Here is a 22,609-nt window from a genome sequence, read left to right on the forward strand (position 1 = left end):
TCCTTTTGACAAGGTAGAGGAGCAGGAAGACAGGAAGAAGGATGAGGCTAAGCCTGTCTCCTATTCATATTCCTTCTTCCACCTCATTTTCTCCCTTGCCAGCATGTACTCGGCTATGCTTCTTACTGGCTGGTCCACGTCCGTTGGTGAAAGTGGTAAGCTTGTTGATGTTGGGTGGCCCTCTGTGTGGGTCAGGATTGTGACTGGGTGGGCCACAGCAGCTCTCTACATCTGGTCTCTAATTGCTCCCATTCTCTTCCCAGATAGGGAGTTCTGACTCCCAAGTATGTAAAAGGATGCAATAATTATTTGGGACCCAAGTCCAGTATCATTGAGTCTGTACATGTCTCTGTACACAGCTCTCGATGCTGCATTTGTGGAGGAATCTGTATTATAGATGCAGGCTAAACTTATGTGTGATTCAAGAATGATAGAGATGTTGCTATAATGTTTGGAATTGTAACCATGGTGCTTCATAATTGAACAGTAAGATGGTCATCCTTTCTTGTGCATGATTCACTGGCAACATGCAAATATTTGCTGGGTAAACTTTGATTTCATTCTCTGAAACTTTAGATAATGGGAACAATTTGTATTGGGTAATCCTACTGTTTGCTTGGCCGGAAGGAAGGTATGCTTTCTTCTGCTTTACATGTTGGACTGGGAGCCGCAGTTATTGAAAATATTGGGCAGGCTTTTGGTACTAAAAAAACAGCGGCGATTGTTGCAGTATGATCGGGTATAGATCTTGGAAAGGACTTTAATTAGTATGTTCTATATTGACTTGACAGGAACATGGTTTCAGGACAGGCAGTCCGGCTGGACGACTTGACTCCCACGATCTAGATGAGGTAACTGGAATATATCTTCTTCATGAAAGTAAACTGTAGATTTTGCTTTTCTTCCTCTTGTTCTTCTTCGATGGTTAGCAGGGCTACTTGTCATACATGAGAAACCTGATAGATCATTCTTGTGGTTCTATTTTGCTGGCCAGCAATCTTGATCGTTTGCATCTTACTTGATTGTGTGCTTTTGCTAATTTTTGTTCTGTATTCTTTCAATTCTTGCAGTCTTTGGAGCTGTGGAATGTGATAGAGAACCAAACCATGACGGTCCAGGCACACGAAGGTCTTATTGCAGCATTGGCACAGTCACAAGCCACAGGAATGGTGGCCTCTGCTAGCCATGACAAGTCTGTTAAGCTGTGGAAGTAAGCATGGGGGGTGTTGCAGTGGAAGTAAGCTGTGGAAGTAAGCCACAGGAATTTTTGGAAGCTACTTTGATGGTTTATGTATTCGTAGACTAAATGTTTTGTGTCATCTGTACTGAACTTCTTGTTCTATCTTACTAATCCCAGTGGTGTAGAAATGCATACCTTGTTATAATTAGTGTTGGAAGCAGTGGAACAGAGCTACTGCTGCACTGATTGTTGGTAAATCTTAGTTTTTAAGGTAACACGTGCTTGCTTTTCCATGTCTAGCCTCCATGATGGATGTGCTTCTTGGCAAACTATGTCTCTTCAACCAAATGATACTTTATATAATATATCTATGAACCATGTAATTTATGTTGATTTGGAGAAATAGTGCGATCTGATGACTAGTGTAATTTATGTAATTTATGTTGATTCATGTAATTTATGTAATTTATGTAAGAATGCAGACAAGCCTGGAGGAAATATTGATCTAAAGAAAGGTGCTGCTGAGGTAATCTGCGCCCTAAATAATGCCGATACGCCTTTTGTTTAGCTTATTTACCTTAATGGAGTGCTGTCCATCAGCTACTATGTGCTCATGGGCCATTTGGTTCAGGTGTGCTCATGACATAATTTTGTTACTGTGTAATGCCTCCATATCTTTCCTTGTTGATAATGTTGTGCTTTTGCTGCCGGTGTTAAGCATATAAAAGCTTATAAAACAGAAATGCAAAGTCATCTCCAAAGATCACATAATATGATATCTTTTGCTATTTCTACATTGTTTTGCTTATCTGCCTTTGTCATAACCTTCTTTTCATTTTTACAATTGTTTCTGTTCAGTTGGCGACATCATTAGTTGGTTAATTGAAAATTTCAAGAATGATAAAGCTACTGAGTCATCAACAAAAAGTAATAAAACCAATGAGAGAAAAAAAAGCTTTAGAAAAAGAGTCTGCAGAGAAGGAAGCAGAATGCAGCATTACTATTCTTAATATACATGTCGGTGTTATTTGCAAGGCATGGAAGCATCCATCTGCTGACAGGTAGTTCTGTTTCTTTCAAGGCATCTACCTTAAATTTTTAGAAGAACTTCATAGCTTTTAGTCCATTCTATAGTTTATTGGTTGAGGAGATAGACCTGGGAGAAGGCAACTTGCGCCAGGTAGTTGGTTGTCTTGCAAAGTTTTATAGCCCAGATGAACTGCTAGGCTTGGAAAGCCACGTTTGATAATAAACTCTTGAGACTGAAATCACAAATCATTTTCCTTCAGTGCTATCTATATTTACTTGTGAGACAAAATCTTCCCATTTTTAAAAGAAAAATCATCACAACTTGGGTGATGATGCATGTTTTTGTGTATGAATTGGCATGGATTTGAACTTTTTACCCATATGCCAGACTACCTACTTACAGAACTGGTTGATTTCTTGTATTTATTGGTAATTACAAGTTAACTCCAACACAGTTTCCATTCTATCCCTTGTGCTGGTATTTTGCAGAATTGACTGGGTATGGTAATCGAAGATATTCCTCTGTTCTGAAAGCAGCTAGAAGATGGTTCCACTGATCCACTTATTTCTAGAAATCTTTTTGGTCTGGATGAAAATACAGCATGCCCACCTGTCTGGAGGACTGCAAGAAGAACTGCCATGCAACGAGACAGAGAAAGCAAACCTCAAGTTCACAACTACCAGAAGTTCGCAACCCATATTTTTGATGTTTAACGACGCTTTATTGCATTGCTCAAGTAGCCTAAACCGACGCTTTTAAGCGTCGGCATAGTCCAATTCATCTAATACGGTGGGAAGCGTGGGTTGAAGTACGCCGACGCTTTTAAGCGTCGGGTTTGTATAAAATGAACGACGCTTAAAAGCATCGGCATAGTCCAATACAAATACGGTGGGAAGCGTCGGTTGAAGTACGCCGACGCTTTTAAGCGTCGGATTTGTATAAAATAAACGACGCTTAAAAGCGTCGGCATAGAGCGACGACGCTTTTTTGACGCGTCGGGTTAAACCCGACCCACGCCCACCTGCCCGACGTCTGACCCACGCTTTGCGATGCGTGGGCTGGAAATTCGCCGACGCTTAAAAGCGTCGGGAGAGACCAAAAAAAGCGCCGGGAGATATCTTTTCTTTTGTAGTGACCAAATGCTACTAAACTTAACTTTTTTCTTAAAAAAAGGTGAGGATAGAACGTCCGAAAACAACCTTAATCACCCAAATTTATTGATCTGAACTTACCTCGCTATCGAGTTTTTACCATATCTACCATCAAGGTAATCAGCCACCAGACTAGCTTGCAAACTTATGCTCATGGTCATTGTTGATGCCCAATAAGTAGTTTTTGATAGGGATAGTTCTTTCTAGTCCTACTTCTTTCCTTTTCCTGTTTCTTTTTAGTTTCACTTCTTGTTTCAACCAGAAAAAAAGGGACTATCCTTTCATCTGAAAATTTATTGAAATATTTGTACGTTTATCCAATAATAATATTAAAATCAAAACATTACACATTTTTATTAGGACTTTGATACTGAAATATAACAACATGCGTGCATAACATAAATTCAAAAGAAACATCCCTACTGCATTAGTTGTGAACTATGACGTGGTATTTTGATAATAAAATGATTGATAAATCAAAGATATTTATTATTGCTCTTTTGAAGCCTTTGTGTATGGCGATCTCATCTCCCGAAGCCTTCGTTCTTCGGAAAGTATCTTAGCAAACCTACGATAAAAGAAAATCTTAACATAAGTGAAAACTTATACTCCTAGCTAAATATGCAAGTTCATAATGAGAATTCTTCTTTGGATATTCAAAACATATCTTGTGCATTTTCATTAAAGTAGTATAATCTATTACATGCTAACTCACTAATTTGTGCAAGACAACAAATCTTAAAGAAACAGATTTATGCTAATAAAGAACTTACCTTTTAAGTGCTTGTTCATTTGTTTCTTTGTCTACAGGTTCATATACACCTGTCTCAAGATTTATTCTTGAAGTAGGTTTCTTCAAAAGCTCTTCACCAATTTTAACAAGACTATCCAAATTTTCTTTTGTTGCTACATCGACTGAAGATACTGTCCCTTTTAATGTATCATCCTGGTTTAGCAATAACAAAAAGATTGTCATGTTTAATAACTAAATGTATAATACTGTAGTTTTGAGCTCTAAACCTTATATATATGCTGAATGTGCGTGTTCCTTTGTCTGTTAAGCACCCACAAATGTGCATGCCATCATGGAACTGAGCTATATTATGCATTTTAGTTGATAAGGAACACAATTAATTTTTAGGTATCTTATGAATTTAAAAGGAGGTCAGTTGACATTTTCAAACTTGGTGCTTTCATCTTCATAATATGATTTAAGTTTTTCATTTTTTCTTCTGTCTTCTTCCTTTTTTTTTCTTTTTTTTTTTTTTAAATTCAAGATGGTCAAGCCCTTGCTATCATGTTTGGAACCTCATTGTTAATATCAACCATGAAGAAAATAATAGTTAAACTTATAAAATAATTTTTTTTAATGATATTATCAAGTATTAAATGACATAAACAATTAAAAATGATTATCATCATTAATGAGAATATATATTCTAGAGTCTTTTACATGCTTTTTTTTCTCTTAGGCAGTTTTAAATGTTATAAAGTCTTATATTCATAAAGTAATAGCTTTTCCACTTGATTATTAGTAAAAACTGCTTAAATTCTTCACAAGTACTTAAGATTTAACTTCATCACTTTTTTATATTTGTAACTATAATCAAATATCTCCATATAAACATACAAATAACCATTTAAAAATAGAAGGTCACCTGAATTCTCAAATATTTAGAATCAGAATGTAGGGCTTGGAAGACCACAGATATATGGATATCAACCATATCACTGCTTGCTTGAGTGAAGGCATCGACTAATGGATTTGAACCGCCACTTAGCAACCAACCCAGAACTCCCCATTTACTTGACTCCTTGGCATCAAACTTTTCCTCGTTCTTTGCTGTACCTGTTCCTAATGAGATGACTAAAAACCGACCATAATCTGTAGGCTTGATTGGGAAGAAATCAGTGTTCCCTCTAAAAATCTCCTTTGTTACTTCTGACATAGCAACCAATGCCTGTGGTTTGCACAACATTAAAAGAAAAAAAAGGAAATAGATTAGAATACATATAATATACTAGCACCATATTTATGAAAAAAACCTGATATTATGTTACAGTACCGGATTATTAGCTGCAACACCACCATCAATAAGGTTAAATTCCCTCACTTTTCCATCAGAATTTTTTATTTTGAAGTAATGTCCAGGAAGGTAAGTTGGAGCAGCAGATGTACTAATGGAAATATCAGATAGCTCAGCATCCAATAAAGCATTATGTTTCACCTGCATTTGAACTCGTCATACAATTGAACAAGATATATAATCATAGTAGCGTTGAATAATACACTAATAATGTTGGTCAAGGAACACCCAATTTTAGAAGAGCTTGCTATGCATCACCATTCAAGAATAGCTAGTTATGCATAGTTACTTTGTGTTGAGCTTGTTTGCATATAGATCCATACTCCAGCAAACATTTTCATATACAACCAGTTTTCGCTTTTGGTTTAATTACACAACTTTGTTCATATTATTCAAAGAAAAGTTATTGGAATGTTCACCTTGAACCTAAACAGGGAGAAGGACCTTAGAGAACAAGGAAAGGGAGGATCATGCTTACGAAGGAGAATCACAATAATAGCGAGAAAGGAGTAACAGAAGAATGGCTATTTCGTATCAATAGAAATGATGTGAAAGGTGGATGAACATATTAAGGCTCTGTTTGGGGAGCTGTTGGCAGTAGAGCTTTTTGAAGTAGAACTTTTATAAAAAATTGTTTGTTGTTTGATAACTACATTTCTAAAGTGCTGTGCCACTTTAACATGTGTTTGCTAAACAAATTGAAAAAGTATTTTTGGTATGATAAAATGACCATAAAGGACATTGCATAATATTATACAATAGAGCATAATAAAATATAATATATATTAATTCATAAATATATGATATAGTATAATATTATTGTAATGTAATATAATTTTATTATAATATAGTAATATAATATTGTATACTATAGCATAATAATTTAATAGAAGATTAAATTATTTAACATAGCATATCAATCTATTATAATATAATGTAATATAATATTATATTTATAGTTTAATACAATAATAAATATATAAAATATTGTAATTATTAGTGTAAATTAATTTTTCACCCTTCTTATGACCATTTATCTCTCCAACAAATTTTCTAGCTAGGTGATAAAATTGGTTAAACAATTACTAATATTTTTATTTATTTATTTATTTATTTATTTATTTATTTATTCATTCATTCTTTTTTCTTTTCTTTTATTTTTTTTATTTTTTTTTTCTTTTTTTTCTTTTCTTTTCCTTCTCTTCTTTCTTCTTCTTCCTTCCCGAAGCTTCTCCTCTCTTTACTTCTTTCTTTCTTCTCTTCCCCTCTCACTTCTTCCTCCCTTGCCCCACTTCTCCCGCACGGTCATGGAAGGGGCAATCAAGCTCTTGGGTGGGCCAGCCGAGGCCGACGGTGCTACGATGGGAGGGTGGACAGCAAAGCCAGAGACAAGGGTGAGGGCATGGATGGAGTGAACGGAGCGGCCGAGGGCGGCGGGGGGAAAGGAGGCGGCTTTGAGGAGAGGGGCGAAGGAGAGGCGGTAGGGGGAGAGAGAGCGGTAGAGGAAGAGGGAGAAGAGGTGGAGGGCGTCGGGGGCGGTGGCGAGGGAGAGGGAGAGGGCCTTGAGGGTGACATTGAAGAGGGGGGAATGGGGATGGGTGGGAGAGGAAGAGGCAGCGGGATGGAGTGTTTTGGGAGGAAGAGGAACTTTTAAATTGAGGTATTTTGGTCAAATAAATAGCTTTCCGACGCGGCTTGAAAGTGCTTTTTTGAAAAGCTCCAAAATGAAGTTTATCCTAAAAAGCTGTTTCCAGTTTTCTGGAAAAGCTAAAACAGCTTTTCGAAATTTTTACCAAATAATCTTTTTTATTTTAAAGTATTTTTGGAGGGCCAGAAAGTATTTTTTGATGAGGACAAAAATACACATCCATACCTAACAAAAACACGCATGTTGGTGAGGACAGAAAATGTAATGGATAAACAGCTAGTCATTGCTTGTGTATCTGGCTCAGCCATTGCAAGGTTTTATGACCAATTTATTCTTGACCGTTTCTTAGAGTGCACGCATAGACGAAAAAAAAAATGGAAGAAAGTTAAACTAACTAGAGTTGCAAAAAATCAAAGAAGAACCTCATAGGAGGAGAATATTGTGGGTTGAAGTTTTTTGATATCAAAAGCTGGTATGACCACGTTTGTCAAGGTCTGGTGCAGTCTCAAGCTCCCTAGTCTTTCCTTAATAGTCTGGTGAAGATACTTTCCATCATACTTGGGTCCGCTAAATAGTCTGAAAGCGTTAAAAGCTCCATCAATAGGTCCTCTGCAATACACACAAGTACAAACCAATTAGTAGAAGAATGCCTTAAAGATTTTGTTGACATTTTAGTTACCAGCCAATTATGTATGGGACATTGTCGAACAGGACAATAAATACCATTATTTTCGTCTATCAATTTTTTTCCACCCTTTCTTTTCCATGATGAAAAACTATGCTTGGATGCTTATCCTTAATTTGTGGTGCATATGGCACTACAGAGAGCCATGCATGCTTGGATAGCCATGGTACAAGTCATCTCATTGGGGAAGGGGGGCCCTTGCACAATCTCTCAACCCAGTATGTTCGGCAGCCCAATGCAAGGTTCTCCACTTCCAAGATGAGAATGTAGTATCCTCCATTTCCAAGATGAGAAACATGGTAGCTATCCAAAGATACATATCCGTGGTGCAAAACATGCACCTTAGACGCTTTTGGGCTCTCTAAATTCTTATTTTTTTCTCTTTATTTTGTATATCTATGTACACTGAAAATAATCAAATTCCTCACAAGAGAAGGGTATCATCACCATCAGTGGTCTTGTTTTCTATCAAAATAATTGGCAGCATCATTTCATATATTTGTGTAACTACAGAGAAATCGTTCTTCAGCAAAATGGTGGACTCCACCTCACCTTACAGAAGTCACCACTTTCACAGTATTATATTACATGTATTGCCTCGCTACCGTGACAGCATCAACACCATCTTAACCTAATAAGCATACTAATATTTAAATTTGTCTGACATAGTCTCATTATATATCTTTTTCCTTTCATTTTTTTCTCAAAAAAAAAAAGAGCCCGGAAGGTTATACTTTGGGGATTGAATGCATGTGAAACTTCTCCCCAGCACTTATACCACTTAAGTACCGGGGTGTCAAATACTAGGGTCTCTTGGCTAATGTAATTAGATGACAACTAATAACTTCTTGAGCTACTTTTAGATAAATATTCTAGATTCTCATGGAAATTTCTTCAGGTCCAAGAATGATACAATGAAGACATTATAACGTTAACATTAATTATTGTTGAATAGTATAAATATTATCATTAAAATTGATCGATGCAATCATCTTTAAGTTTTATATCACTTCTATTGGCATTTCATGGTACTTGTCTCTCAAATACTGAAGTGTCAAAAAACAGAAGTCACGAGTCTAAGCAAAGGTATATGTACATATATATTACCGAGGTTGTGGGAAGATCTTAGGGCTGTGCTCCAAATAAAAGGCCTTGATATCTTTAGCTTCGAAGATAGGCCGGTTCTTCTCGTTTGGTGCAGTTAACATGGCAGTCACAAGGCCGCCAGTGCTAGTTCCAGCAATCACATCGAAGTAATCCGCAAGCCTTGCATCCACTCCATCGTGCTCCTAAAGAAGGAGAAAAAACGTATGGAAATCAAGTATTTAGCGTTAGCCTATAACCTGGTCCATTAGGTCTTGATTCAGCTATGGATCAAACTAAAATTTTAAAATAAAAAATGAATAAAATTGTAAAATTTTAATATTAATCATGATCTTATTATATATGTATCATCTAAAGCACAAACGACAGAATTTCCCAAGCTATTATTAAAAAGGGAAAATCTCTTACCCTACATATATATGCTGTAAATCTTAGGATGGCAATGATGATAAAGGGAATTCAAAAATAGACAAATTTATACTATTGATAATATTTTCAAAAAAATAATTCTAATAAATAAATAATAAAATTTTAGTTTTATTTGACTTGGATGGATCAAAACTAGATCATTTGGATGAGTCAAATGGTTGATGAGTCCACATCAATGGACCATATGAGTTTTCAGGACTTATTATTTTAGGATTAATTAACTTGATTCATACAAGCTTGTATGGGTTGAGCGCATCAGCCTTAACATTTGTTTCGACCATTCTATGCAGGCATATGCCATTGGCATGGATTTAATATCAATTCAAAGACATATTTCATCCACCATGCCCTTGGCTACCTAAGCTGTAGAAAAGTTTTTCAGATATAATATGAAAACTTTCATTTACTTATAGTCAAGTTACATATTTTGAAAGCAACCCGTCCATAGCGTTAACCAAATCAATCTCCACAAGTTAATACGATGTATCGCACCTGATCTTGTAGCCAAGAGAGAGGTGCCAACATCTTGAGAAAGATTACCACCTTTTGCTAAAGAAAAAGCTATTTTTTCCTTTTAGGGGAAGGGTGCAGTCTTTGAGAGAGGATATAGATGCAATTTAAATTTGCTCAAAAGAACATATTTTGCTCGGAAAACACGTTCTCCTGAAAAAATTACAGGACCTCGTGCAATGCATGGCAAACTTTGAGAGTAATTTTCTTCATCATGTGATGGCATACTGAATTAAAAGCTATCATGAAGAACCATACTAATTTCAAAAGCCATCATGCATTGTAGTTTTAATGGAAACTTGGTTTCTACTTCATGATGATCATAAACTACAACCAAGAAAGACTTAAATCGAATAGTTGATTCATATAAGAACCTAGCAAAAATTGTAGAAAGCTGGTTTCTTTTGATCAACATAACAAAGACTTTATTCATTAATTGTTATGTGTTTGTAAGGCTAAACAAGTTGCCTACCAAACTACCTAACATACGTAATGAAGGTAGAATATAGAGACCAATTTCACCCACAGTACGCATAGCTTATGAACTTAATCAGCATGGCAGAGTTGTCGATCCATAAAATGGGTAGCACGACGATCAATTACCTGAAGCTGTGACTCCAAGAAGGCAAGGATTGTAGCAGGAATAATTCCTCTAATCCCTCCTCCATCGATGCTAAGAACAGTGATAAGATTCCCGTATGTTGGGGCCTGGATCTGAATTATGTCAGTCATGGCAACTTACGATAGAAGAATTATTTTTGTAGATTAGGTTGGGAGAAGAAACAGGAATTGGAACAAGAAGAGAGCTGGTATATCTGTTCCAAAGTTCTGGCAATGTAGTGCATCATTAATGTAGTATTTATAGGCCTACAGATTAATTACACACAAGCGATAATTGAGACCTTTCACCTGTCATCAAATTATTATAATCATGTCTAGCTAAGCATTGGAATGAGTCCAAGGTCAGGAGGTAAGCCTTGAATTAGTCTGTTCAAAGAATGTGCTCTCCGTGCATCTAGTATGTTTTAAATCTGAATTTTGTGTTAGGGAACAAAAGCCTAGTGAATAGGATTAACAAGGTGGAATCTATTGGACTTCCATAGAAAAGAAATATGGACAGGCTGCAATAAAATGGATGACTCAGATTATTATTCTACCTTGCTTGTACATGTATAGACTTATTTTGCTTTTATCGGCATCTCTGTCATAAAGAATTGGAAATTACTAGCACGATTGGATACGGGAAATACGAGGCTTATAGCTAGAAGTAAATAAATCAGCCATAGCGGCAATCAACTAGTTTATGCGAGTAAAAATACTGAGTCAAAAAAAAAAAAATACTAACACTTCTCGTGGTCCAATCTAGGGCCTTGTCTTTTCTTGGAATAAGATATCATTTATGAGCAACGTGCAGGCAATTTGGTGTAGCTCGCTCCAACACACAGCAAACCAACATGTGGGAGAGAATTTTGATGCAATTGTTTAATTGGAAATAATGTTGAACTCAAATTTGGGATAGTAGCGTGGATAGCTAATATGTAAGACGACTGAAACTTGTAAGTATTAAATATACCCTATCTTGAGGGCTATCCAATGAAGAGATCTGCTTGACTTGAGAAAAGCACAAATTAAGGCCGGCTCATAACTAAATAAACTAAGATTGAATCAGCACACAACCTCATAATTCCAAGCCAAGCAAAAATATTAGATAATGTTCAATCACATGTGACTCCATATATGGTCAAATATATGTATACTATTATACATATATTATGTATTAGATAAATAGAAAACCTTTGGATTGAAGCTTCAACAAGTACATTTTTCATTCCTTAAATCAATGAAACATTAATTCTAGCTTGAAATCATGCTTGAACTAAGCTGGATTCAAGCTCGAAATGAATGTAGCTTGATATATGAAGATCAAGTTCATGAGTTAGGCTTGTGCTTAGCATGATTCAAAATTAAGCTCCAATTGAACTCAAAATAATGATAAACAAATCAAGCTTATCTAATAGCTCAAGCTTGAAATTTATCTTCAACCTAGTGGCTTGCTTAGACCTAATCGGTTCTCTTCCGCTGCCACACATGAGCGTCATCGGGTTGCTATTTTTTATTACCTTTCTAGTGTCGTGAAGGGTGATATGGTGGAGAATGGAAACATTATTGATGTTAACATTTGTTTTACTTATGTTGATACCGATCAAATGCGGCCAAAAGAAAGTTAAGCCTAACATAATATCATTTTTCCTTCATGAGCTTAAGCTTCAGGGTCAATTAGTTAGTTATTATAGTATTATAACTTGGGTTTGCTAGATATCACAACTTCAAGCCAACTTCACACCAATTATTTACTCAATTTCCCCAGTTTATATAGGCCTAATAGAAGTGGTCAACATGGTTGGTCCAAATGTTGAGAAACCACTTGTAATTGGGGAGGTGATTGAAGGAGACATAACTTTTGGGTCAATTGGTTACTTAACAAAGAAACCTTCGATTGTGGAGGTGATAGGAGAAGGTGTAACTTTTAGGTCAATTGGTTAGTTCACAAAGAAACTTTCAACCAATGTAGGCGATCGCAGTCATTCTAGTTGTGGAGCTGGAAGGCATCGGCAAGGCGCAGATTGGACTCAGCCTAAATGAGGTGGACAAGAAAATTCTTTGTAGTAGAGGGAACGAAAGAAAGAGATATAGGCAAGATTGCATAAGATGGTAACAAGGAAGTTGGGGATAACAACAATGCAGATGAAGCGCCAGGAAAGAGGTGGGAAAGTGGAGTAGCAGTTCTTCATAGTGGTGACAAAGGGCAGATAGAGTGAGTGAAAATAGGATGAAAGTAGGACTCGATTAAAGGCTTGAAGTTAGATCTGGATATCTTGTTCACCACCAGCATTATCAGTACAACCTTCATTAAGTCTAACTATGATATTAATTTTTTGTTACTTAACCATGATAGATTTGGAGGATTTTGAACCTCTAAGCTCATGAGGAAATAATAAATAGGAATAGGAAAGGAGGTCTTATAGGAGCTTGACCAAAGGAATATAGCATTGTTAACGATGTGTTATGAACTCATAGCCCAATAGCTCAAGCTATTAGATGAGGAGACCAGCCCAAGCTTATAGATCGATATGGCACCCATATAGTCAGTCGATGTGGGCCTATGATAATCTCCCTTACTTAACCATATGGCGCCCTCATTATGCATTGGCTCGTACTTGAGAAGGAGGCTCGATAACTTGGATCCTATGTGACCTTAAGCTTGTATCTCAGTGAAGGACCATATTACTGATAAGGGTTATATGAGATCTTGCTCTAATACCACCTGCCTTGGATTCACAAAGAAAAAGCTTAAGTTTTTGGAATGTGAGTCTAAAAAATAAGCTGGAGATGGAGGGGAGTGCCAAAGAGAAAGATAAGCTCAATTTTTGGCCTAATTGAAGTTCAAGGTCAATTTTTGGAGATTCCACTCCTGGCATCACTTTCATTGTCACTTTTTTCTTGTCCCATGCGTGAGTTTGGCTTGTAAGATCCTTTTTTAATGTTTTGCCTTGTCAATAAATAGACTTGTTTTGCTTAGGCAAGTCACACTACAAAAGAAAGGATATCTCCCGGCGGTTTTTTTTGGTCTCTACCGATGCTTTTAAGCGTCGGCGAATTTCCAGCCCACGCACCCCAAAGCGTGGGTCAGACGTCGGGCAGGTGGGCGTGGGTCCGGTTTTTGCCGACGCTAAGAGAAAGCGTCGGCAAAAATTGGGATTTCCCGACGCTAATAAAAGCGTGGCTAAAAGAGTCAAAGCCGACGCTTATAAGCGTCGCTAAAAGGTCAGTTTTGAACGACGCTTTTAGCGATGCTTTAAAGCGTCGATAAATAAGTCAAAGCCAACGCTTATAAGCGTCGGCGTTAGCCACCTGTTTTTAAAAAAAAAAACAGAGTAGCACTAATTGCCTCAGCCTCTGCTGCCGAGGCTTCAACCAAATATTCCACACCTTTGCTCAGTCTCCTGCACCAAAATCATGCATCCAAATCTGGAAACCCTGCTGTTGGCAAAACTGGAGGTGGGCTTGGAGTAGCGGTGGGGACGGCGAAGGGGGATTTCCCGCTACCTTCGGATCTCGGACGATTTCGGCCCCGGTGCTGGTGTCATTCTTCTGTTGGGTTGGCGGTGGCGGATCGAAGGTGGAGGCAGGGGAGGCTTCGGTTCGGACCGGAACCTGCTGCTGCAGCGGCGCCGGATTTGGGGAATGAACGGCTGCCATCTGGTGATGAACCGGAGCCGGTGCCGGAGTGGAGATCTTGGCTGAGTTAGATCGGGCGTCGAGAGAGGCCGTGTAGAGGGTAGCGTTGTGGTACCAGATGCGGAAGTGGATGGACATGGCCTTGGAGGAGGGGATGATGGAGTACCTGCTGCACTCCTGAACGACCTCAAATCCCCATTCAATCACAATCAACCCCTCTTCATCAAAAACTAACGACCTCGTTCTCCTCCAAAGAAATCAATAATGATTCACGTAATTTAAATCCAATAGCCAATTTTCTTTCAAGCGATACACGATCCAAGATTCCGACAATCAAACCCCAAAACAACAAAAAAGGCCAAAGAAATCCACGCCAGAGAAAGTGGCAACGAAAAAATCCAAGAAAAAAAAAAGAGAAATGGATAATCTTACTTGCATCAGAGACAGTGTAGTTGACGATCGACGCCTTCCAGAAAGGCTGCAAGAAGGCGAGGCCGATGCGCTTGAAGACCTCCTTAGGGTTCCCAGAGGCCAGACAGAGAGGAGAGGAGAAGGAGAGGAAGAAAAGGGAAGAATCAGCTCAGCTTTAGTAAGAATGGGAATGGGTGAGGGAAGGAGCTCAGAGGTGTAGGCAGAGGCTGAGGAATCTTAGGCAACGACAGCAGATTCTAGCGAGAAGAAAGATAAGGGAACTCGAAACATGGGAACAAAGAAAGAGGGGTTTTGCAAGGGAAGAATGGGGTTTTGGCCAGCGGAGCTCAGTGGTAGATCATCCGGAGGGGGTGAAGCGGATTTAAAGAAAAGGTTTTGGAAGAGATAAACCCACCTCAACGAAGGGATAAGGCTGGCCATTCGTCAGTGTGGAGTAGCCCCAATAGCCGGCAGTGACGTGACTTAATGCTGAGCTCTCCAAGCTTTGTTCCAGGTGCAGCCCCTGTTATCCCGAGGGCATGGGTTGGAAAGGATTTGGCCTACGACGACGCTTATAAGCGTCGTCGTAGGTCTAGCTTACACCGACGCTTAAAAAGCGTCGTCAATTTTAAAGATGTACCGACGCTTTTAAAAAGCGTCGGTAAAATTTGGCGCTGGTCAAAACTATCCCGACGCTTTTCCCTAGCGTCGGAAAAAAAGTGTCGGGAAATCTACCTTTTCCTGTAGTGTCAATATCTCTACTTAATACAATGTAGACATACCAATGATATCAGTCGGTAGCTTTGGAGATTGGGGTGGAGAAGTGGAGAGAACTAGAGTAAGACCTCATGGAATGGAGCCTAATCCATGATTGTCACTTTTTTTAGAAGAAATAATAGCTCATATATCTACAAGAAACCAATGGAGCTATATTCTCAATAATAGTTAGTGCCACAGCATGCAACTCATCTTTCATTCAAAAGAAAGAGAGTTGTTTGTTATCTTGGACTTCCAAGAAATGAGGGAGGAACCAAGAAATAGAAAATATTATAGTTGCAATCTACTTGATCACTAGCCCAAGTTACATTAGAGAAGGTAGAAGAGCTATAAGCTACAAGCTAGAAGATCTAGGGAATGGTGCAAGTGAGTTAGTAGCACAAAGATAATGAAGGTATGAGATGCACAAAATGAACTGATGTTAGGAAAAATACAAACTGCTTGTAATGAACAGCATAAACAATATCTAGCTTGGATACAGTAAGGTCAATAAGGCTAGCCCATGAGAAGGTGATACTAAGGAGGATCAGGAAGAGACGTACCAAAGTTAGGCCATAAGTGATGATTGAGCTTTAATGTAGTCACAACATTGCAAGTTTTGAGCAAGACAATACAAGAAAGCTAGCATATGATATGTGATATGTATCAAGACTGACCACAACTCACCCGAGAGGCCACCCAATCAAAGCTTTTCACGAAGCTAGGGCACCACCAATCAGGGCTAGCCACTTGGCACGTCCGAAAGCGCCCATCCAGAATTTCAAAAGTCCTCATAACTTGGAAAACCCTAATCGAGATCCGAGACAATCTTCAAAATCACGCTGACCTACCAGGTGAGGTGTGATCGTGTGCAAAAAGCCCACACCCAATATTCAGAACGTGTGAAGGCCTGTCAATTCTGGCTGATCCATATGCCCGAACTCCACAGCAACAGGCTCTCGCCTTCACCTATACAACCAACTATCCAGGGGATCTTTCAGATAAGTATTCGATTATCCTAACAGACCACGAATAACCTCTTGCTATTTCTTGATTATCATCCTGACCAAGAAATCGGAGGATCCCCTGCCGGACACATTCCGACAAGAGGATTTCCTCATCTGTGCTATTTTAGGGCGAGGGTGGTTGCAGATCAGCATCTTCGCAATCGCCGCCCGCATCAAAACTCAACCCAGCATGATCCCAGCAGCCGATCGTCGAGCCCTCTAGTACCAACGCTTCACTCGTTCGGCACCTAGAGCAGGCCAATTCGTAGCGGCAACAATTGGCGCTATAGGAAGCACTACCAGAAAACACGCGTATAGTGACGGAAAATTAGTGACGGACCGTTATCAGTTACTATTTGTGACGGATTAGTGACCGACAGAAATTTGGTCACCGTGGTGTAAACTTAGTGACCGTTTAGTGACAGACCGGTCACAGAATGCGCGGGTGGGATGGGCGCCAAACCTTAGTGACCATCATAGTGACGGGGTATCTGTCAGCAATATGATAACCAAAATTGCAACCAGACAGTGACAAATGCAGCCGTCACAAATATAGTAACCCTAGTATTTATAAATTTTTAAAAGATTATTTTTGGCAGTAACAGATTATTGACAAAAATTTCTGTCACCAAATTTAATTTTTAATTCCAAAAATATTAAAAATATTATTTTTGAGTAAACCTAAATTAAAAGAAAAGATAAAAGGAGGAATATCCAAAATGAAACTAAGTGTGCCCGCCGTTCCGCCCAAATTTCTTCGATAATCCAAATTCCAATCGCTCTCTATAAAACTCAAATTTCTTCTTCTCATTTTAAAATCTCATGGTGTCGGCCATGACCCATTTGCACCCCTATTGCAAGTTTCCTGCTTTATAGAATTTTTTTACCATGCTTTATAGTTCAAAAATATTTTTGCCTTGCAAGTCCCGTCCAATCAGCCTTATAAATAAAAAATAATTTGATATGAAATTTGGCTTGCAAACCGATTTAGCCCAAATCAGCCTTAGATATACAATTTGGCTTGCAAACCGACTTAACAAAAACCCTAACCTTTCCCTTCCCTTCCCTTCCCCTCCCTCGCTGAGAGCAGCCGCCGAACCACCCCCACTCCCTCGCCCCCCCGGTTCGGGACCCCAGCCTGGCGCATTACCGCCCCTGTAAACCTTCATCGGGGAGAAATCACCACCATCCGCCTGCTTGCAAAGCCGGTCGTCTCGACGCCCTTCGCATCCCCTCGTTCCGAACCCGCAGCCCGCTCAGACTCCCGCGGTAAGAACCTAACCCCCCCCCTCCTCCCTCCTCTTCTATGGCCATCTGGCGATTAGGTTTAGGGTTTTCTCTGATCCAGTTATCCAAGTTCTTCAGGCCGCCGTTGCCCTCTTCTTCTCATTCTTCGATCCGATCCAAACCAACCGGGCTTTATTCTTCCCCTTGATGTACTCTCAAACGTCAGTTCGAATCGCGAACAAGCGTTCAATTCACGATTTCAAATCTCGAGTTTTTGATCTTTGTGATCTTAGGGCGTTTGATCCCTTGATTTCTCGAGTTCTTCCCCACTCCCTCGCCCCCCCGGTTCGGGACCCCAGCCTGGCGCATTACCGCCCCTGTAAACCTTCATCGGGGAGAAATCACCACCATCCGCCTGCTTGCAAAGCCGGTCGTCTCGACGCCCTTCTTGTATCTCAGGGAATTCTGTCAATGGTTTGGGTTGAGGGAGCTGATAAGATTCAATACTCGAGTAGACTATGTTGGCATGGTGGGTTCTGCAGAGTCTGGCGACAAGATGAAGTGGATTGTTAGATCCAAAGAGAAGAAATGTGGAAAGGTTATGGAAGAGATTTTTGATGCAGTAGTTGTGGCCACTGGGCATTATTCTCAGCCAAGGATGCCAAACATCAAAGGTAGGTGCTAATTCTCTGACAGAAAGTTGACCTCTTTATCCTTTTTTTTTCTTTTTTTTTTGTATGGGGGCAAAAGAAACATTTTGAACATGATGTGATACACACTATTGCATTCATGGACTCAAAACTTAGTAGTGTAGATAACATAGGCCTTCTGGACTTTGGGATGATAATTAGCATTCTCAACTTCATATAGAACAAGGTCATTTGGTAACGGCGGGGAAATTTTATTTTTTTATTCAGTTTGTTTTCTAGGAGCTATTGCTTGGTACAATTGGTAAATGCTTGGGCTCTTGATAGAAAAGAAAAAGAAAAAAAAAGGCTAAAATCTAGGTCTACTCTTCTCTGTTTATCCCTCTGAGGATTCCAGATTGTCAAGACCATAACTAGTAGTAACATCTTTTTCTTTTTCTAGTTTTTTTCCTCGATATGGTACTATCGACATTATTTTCCCTTGCAGGAATGGATGTTTGGACAAGGAAGCAAATACATAGCCATGTATACAGAGTTCCTGAGCCTCACCGTGATGAGGTTCGATAGATCTTTCTCAAGCTATGTATCATCTCCTCATCCTAATAGACATAGAAGACATTTCTCATAAATTATATATCATAAATTAGGAAAAATTGATGCATGACAATCATTACAAGATGGTAATTATTTCTTATAGCTATACAAGCCACAGAGGGAGAATTATTCCATGAATTCCGAGCAGTTACTAGAAATATTTTTCATTCTGTTCCAAATTGTACACAGGTGGTGGTAGTAGTTGGGAGTTCACTAAGCGGCCAAGACATATCATTGGAACTTGCAACGGTAGCAAAAGAAGTGCATATTAGTTCCAAATCTTTAGAAATCACGGAGGGCTTATCAAAGGTCATTTCCAAATATCAAAACCTACACCTACATTTACAGGTAAAAATACACAGGTTTGCCGAGTACACATTTAGTGACCGTAAACTTATCACTAGGTCAGTGACGGGATTAATGACAAATGTAGTGACAAAATGTGTGACCATGTCTGTGACGACTAAATCTGTCACTAAAGGTCGTGACAGATTAGTGACCAAACTTGTGACCGCATTCTGTGACAAAATCAGTGACCAAGTTGCCTTCGTCACTAACTCCGCAACTGGATAGTGACGGGAAGTACATAATTTCTTAAATATTTAATTCTTGAATTTGTAACGGCTTAGTGACGGCGGTTCTGTCACGGAGGTTAGTGACGGGAATCGCCGCCGTCACGGAGAATTTAGCGACGCGTGTTTTTGTAACGAAGTCAGTGACGGGAGCTCCGGTCACAAATTCCATATTAGTAACCGGAAACACGGTATAGTGACGGAAATCTCCGTCACTATACGCGTGTTTTCTGGTAGTGAAGGGTTCGAACCTTTGAACTTGTGGAAAACAAGGACACATCCCACTTTGTTTCTTTGCTAGATCTAAGCGCCTTCGGCAATGATCTCACTAGTCAAATGCATCCCACTATGAGCACTGACTCTGAAGCATAACATGGCAATGTGAATAGATTTTGAAAGTCTAAGAAGTAATGTAGTGGTCCATGATGGATTATTGAAAATTGTCGACTAAGATTTTGCTTGACTTACAATGTGAATCGACATAATCATGTCACCAACATATAATAAAAGATTATTATAGCCTCTATAACTAAATTAGGTGAACATGGCAAGATCATGGGCATTAAGGAAAACTTGAACCTATGACAGTGCAACCCAATCGCTCAAAAAGTATATGAGGAGCCTCAGTAGACCAAACAAGACAAATGTGTAATGAGGATGGGAAATCTGAGGTGATGGTACTATATAGAGTCCCTCATGAATATCACTACGAAGAAACACATTCTTCATGGCAAGCTGGTAAAGCATCAAGTGATCAATAACAATTATAGAAATAAGTCTTTACAATAGTCATATGAGCCACCCATGCAAAAAGTCTCCTTGAAGTCATCCTTATGCTCTTGCTAAAACCCTAAGCTACTAAACGATCCTTATAACAATAAATCTTCTAGAGAAATAAGAACCTTGGCAGTGTCATGCCCCAAACCTATCATTTGTGTTCATGTGACATAGCTGCATACTCTAGCAGATTTATTATAACGCCTTCCGACTAGTTTTTTTGGATGAGATCGTAGATTGAGCTTAAATAGAGGCTGCATGTGAGGATCCATGCAGGCATGTATTTAATCCAACATCAGTTATGCACTGAGTAGATCTTGGATACTTATATAGGACCCGACTAGCTTTTTTGGATAAGGTTCTAAATTATTACAGCCAAGAAGCAATAGCACAAGGTCCCTAGTGTCAATGTGCTCAAGAGTGAAAACTCTTTAGGCCATTGTGTGCCACTCAAGAGTATCAATCGCCTTGTTGAAAGCCCTAGTCTCCTTCTAGGTGTTAATGGCAAATTCAAAGTCTGAAATCTAGTAAAAAACACTTAGGAGCCGGGAGGGAGACATAGAGAAGAGCTTAGTTAAAGCTCAAGAAAGATGCTAGGGATAACGATGCCCAGGAGGGAGAGTTACCACTAGGTAAATATTGCAAGCTAATAACTTGTTAGGAGTATCATAAACGAGTAGGAGTCGTATCTGATGCCAAGGCCCAGGTTGCTAAAGGAGAAGGTAAGTTCGGAGGCTCAGGGAAGCATGGAACATGGGTTGGAGTAGACATGGATGAATCTACAATCAGAAGATCCAGAACGACGACGTTGAGCACTAGAATAAGACCACAGACTGTGGATGAGGAAGAATGATAAGAAGTATTCTCATGAAAAATAACATCACAAAAGATATGCATGCACCGAACCATAGGATTATAACATGCAAATCTTTTATGTTCGAGACTATAACCTAGGAAAACACATCGAGTAGATTGAGGAGAGAGAGTTTGGTGCATTCAAAGAAAAAGGGAATAACAAAGCAACTATAACAGAAAACTCAGATTATCATATCTTCGAGGACTCACTACAATTAAGGTTATGAAGAACAAAGTACAATGAATATCGATGAGATAGACAATCCAAGCAGCGTTAGCCCAGAAATGAGGAGGACCAGAAGCAAAAGAGAATGAGCTGTCTTGATAATGTAAGGATGCTTTTGCTTAGCTATACCTTTTTTTTGGGAGCACCATAATAAGAGAGGAAGGAAGAGTCCCTCCTGAAGCTAGATCAGAAAGTCATGGGATAAATACTAACGACCAGAATTGGGAGGAGGGTCTTAATGGCTTAAAGGAAATGAGCGGGAACAATAGCAATAAAATATTTGTAAATCTGGCATAGCGGTAAGCAAGAATGCAGCAAATAAATCCATGCAAAAATAGAGTAATCATTAATGAAAGTGATATAGTATCTTTTTCAACCATTTCTAACAAACAGGGCTAGACTCCCTAGTATCTGAGTGAATCAATTCGACAGGCAAAGCAGAAATAGATTACTAGAATGAAAAGGCAGTTTTGCATTAAGACACAACCTTTGCAATATGGCATATCTAGACTAGGTAGAGGATCTAAACCTTCAGTATGAATAAGGGCAGTAAGATGAATCACAGAGAGCCAATGCGATGATGCCAAGACTCAAAGCCAAGGGTAGAGGAAATGTCTGTATATATGTGACCAAAGAGGTAGGCACATCGAAGCAGTCCATCAAATATACTCCGTTAAGCGATTGCCAAAACTAATCAGACTACTGGATTTGCTAATCTCGCACATAACAAGATGCAACATCAAATGAAACAAGACATTCATGATCAGTAAGCTGACTACCAAATAGCAAATCAACAGATAAGCTGGGCAATGCAGATGGAGGGAATAGTAAAGTGGGCGGCTTTGACTTCACCTTGCTAAAACGGTCGTCTTAGGATACCATAAGTAGTAACATTAGGAGGTTGAAAAGGAGATGATGCAGAAATACTAAGAAAAGATTCATATAGAGTCATATGATAGGAAGCACTGGATTCTATAATCCGGGTCAGGGAAGACTTAGATACACCTGAAGTGCCGGTATTAGAGAAAGTAGGGGAAGCATGCTCAAGTGATAAATCCAATGCTAGCCGTCTGCTGAGCAAGCTGAGCAGACAACTCTAGACAACAGCTAGAAGAAGTCAAGGACAACATAGAATTAGAATCTGGTGTTAGTGATGTTTCCATATATGATCATATCGTCACTTGGATGTTGAAGAAAGCTACAAGACATAAATGTTGGCAGCGAAATACCAACGAGCAGGTAGCATGCAGTTCTCGTCAGCAATAAAAACTTGGAATTAATGCTTTCGTACGAGCCTAACAGGGAAGGGATTCAAATTTGGTGGCTGGGCAATAACTGCACATTCGTTCTAGGCTATGGAACAGTGACCAATCAAGGCCAATCGAGACGCGGAGAATGGCTTAAATATAGGTGCTCGGATGTTACTTGAGACCTTTCATCGAACATATTGTGCGCAAGAGTTCTGTTGCTGATT

At 39.1% G+C, this 22,609-nt stretch overlaps 1 protein-coding gene and 1 long non-coding RNA gene across 2 annotated transcripts; one reads left to right on the plus strand and one right to left on the minus strand.

Annotated features, from left to right (window-relative positions):
* The first annotated feature begins 273 nt into the window (after positions 1–273).
* Positions 274–1,473, plus strand: LOC149753176 (uncharacterized). Its single transcript, XR_016395952.1, has 2 exons — positions 274–851; positions 1,071–1,473. It is a non-coding gene; the product is annotated as an uncharacterized LOC149753176 (long non-coding RNA).
* Positions 1,474–3,665: 2,192 nt separating this feature from the next.
* On the minus strand, positions 3,666–10,670 carry LOC103698887 (patatin-like protein 2). The gene is made up of 7 exons (XM_008780936.6): positions 10,428–10,670; positions 8,889–9,070; positions 7,519–7,705; positions 5,428–5,589; positions 5,020–5,322; positions 4,135–4,307; positions 3,666–3,929 (listed from the first exon to the last, which is right to left on the minus strand). The coding sequence occupies exons 1-7, from the start codon at positions 10,554–10,556 to the stop codon at positions 3,851–3,853; spliced, it is 1,215 nt and encodes a 404-aa protein (XP_008779158.3). The 5' UTR covers positions 10,557–10,670; the 3' UTR covers positions 3,666–3,850.
* Positions 10,671–22,609: the final 11,939 nt, after the last annotated feature.

Source organism: Phoenix dactylifera, chromosome 7 (genome assembly GCF_051530095.1).
Source record: "Phoenix dactylifera cultivar Ajwa chromosome 7, Ajwa_hap1_PhDact_Kaust_v1.1, whole genome shotgun sequence".
NCBI lineage: Eukaryota > Viridiplantae > Streptophyta > Magnoliopsida > Arecales > Arecaceae > Phoenix > Phoenix dactylifera.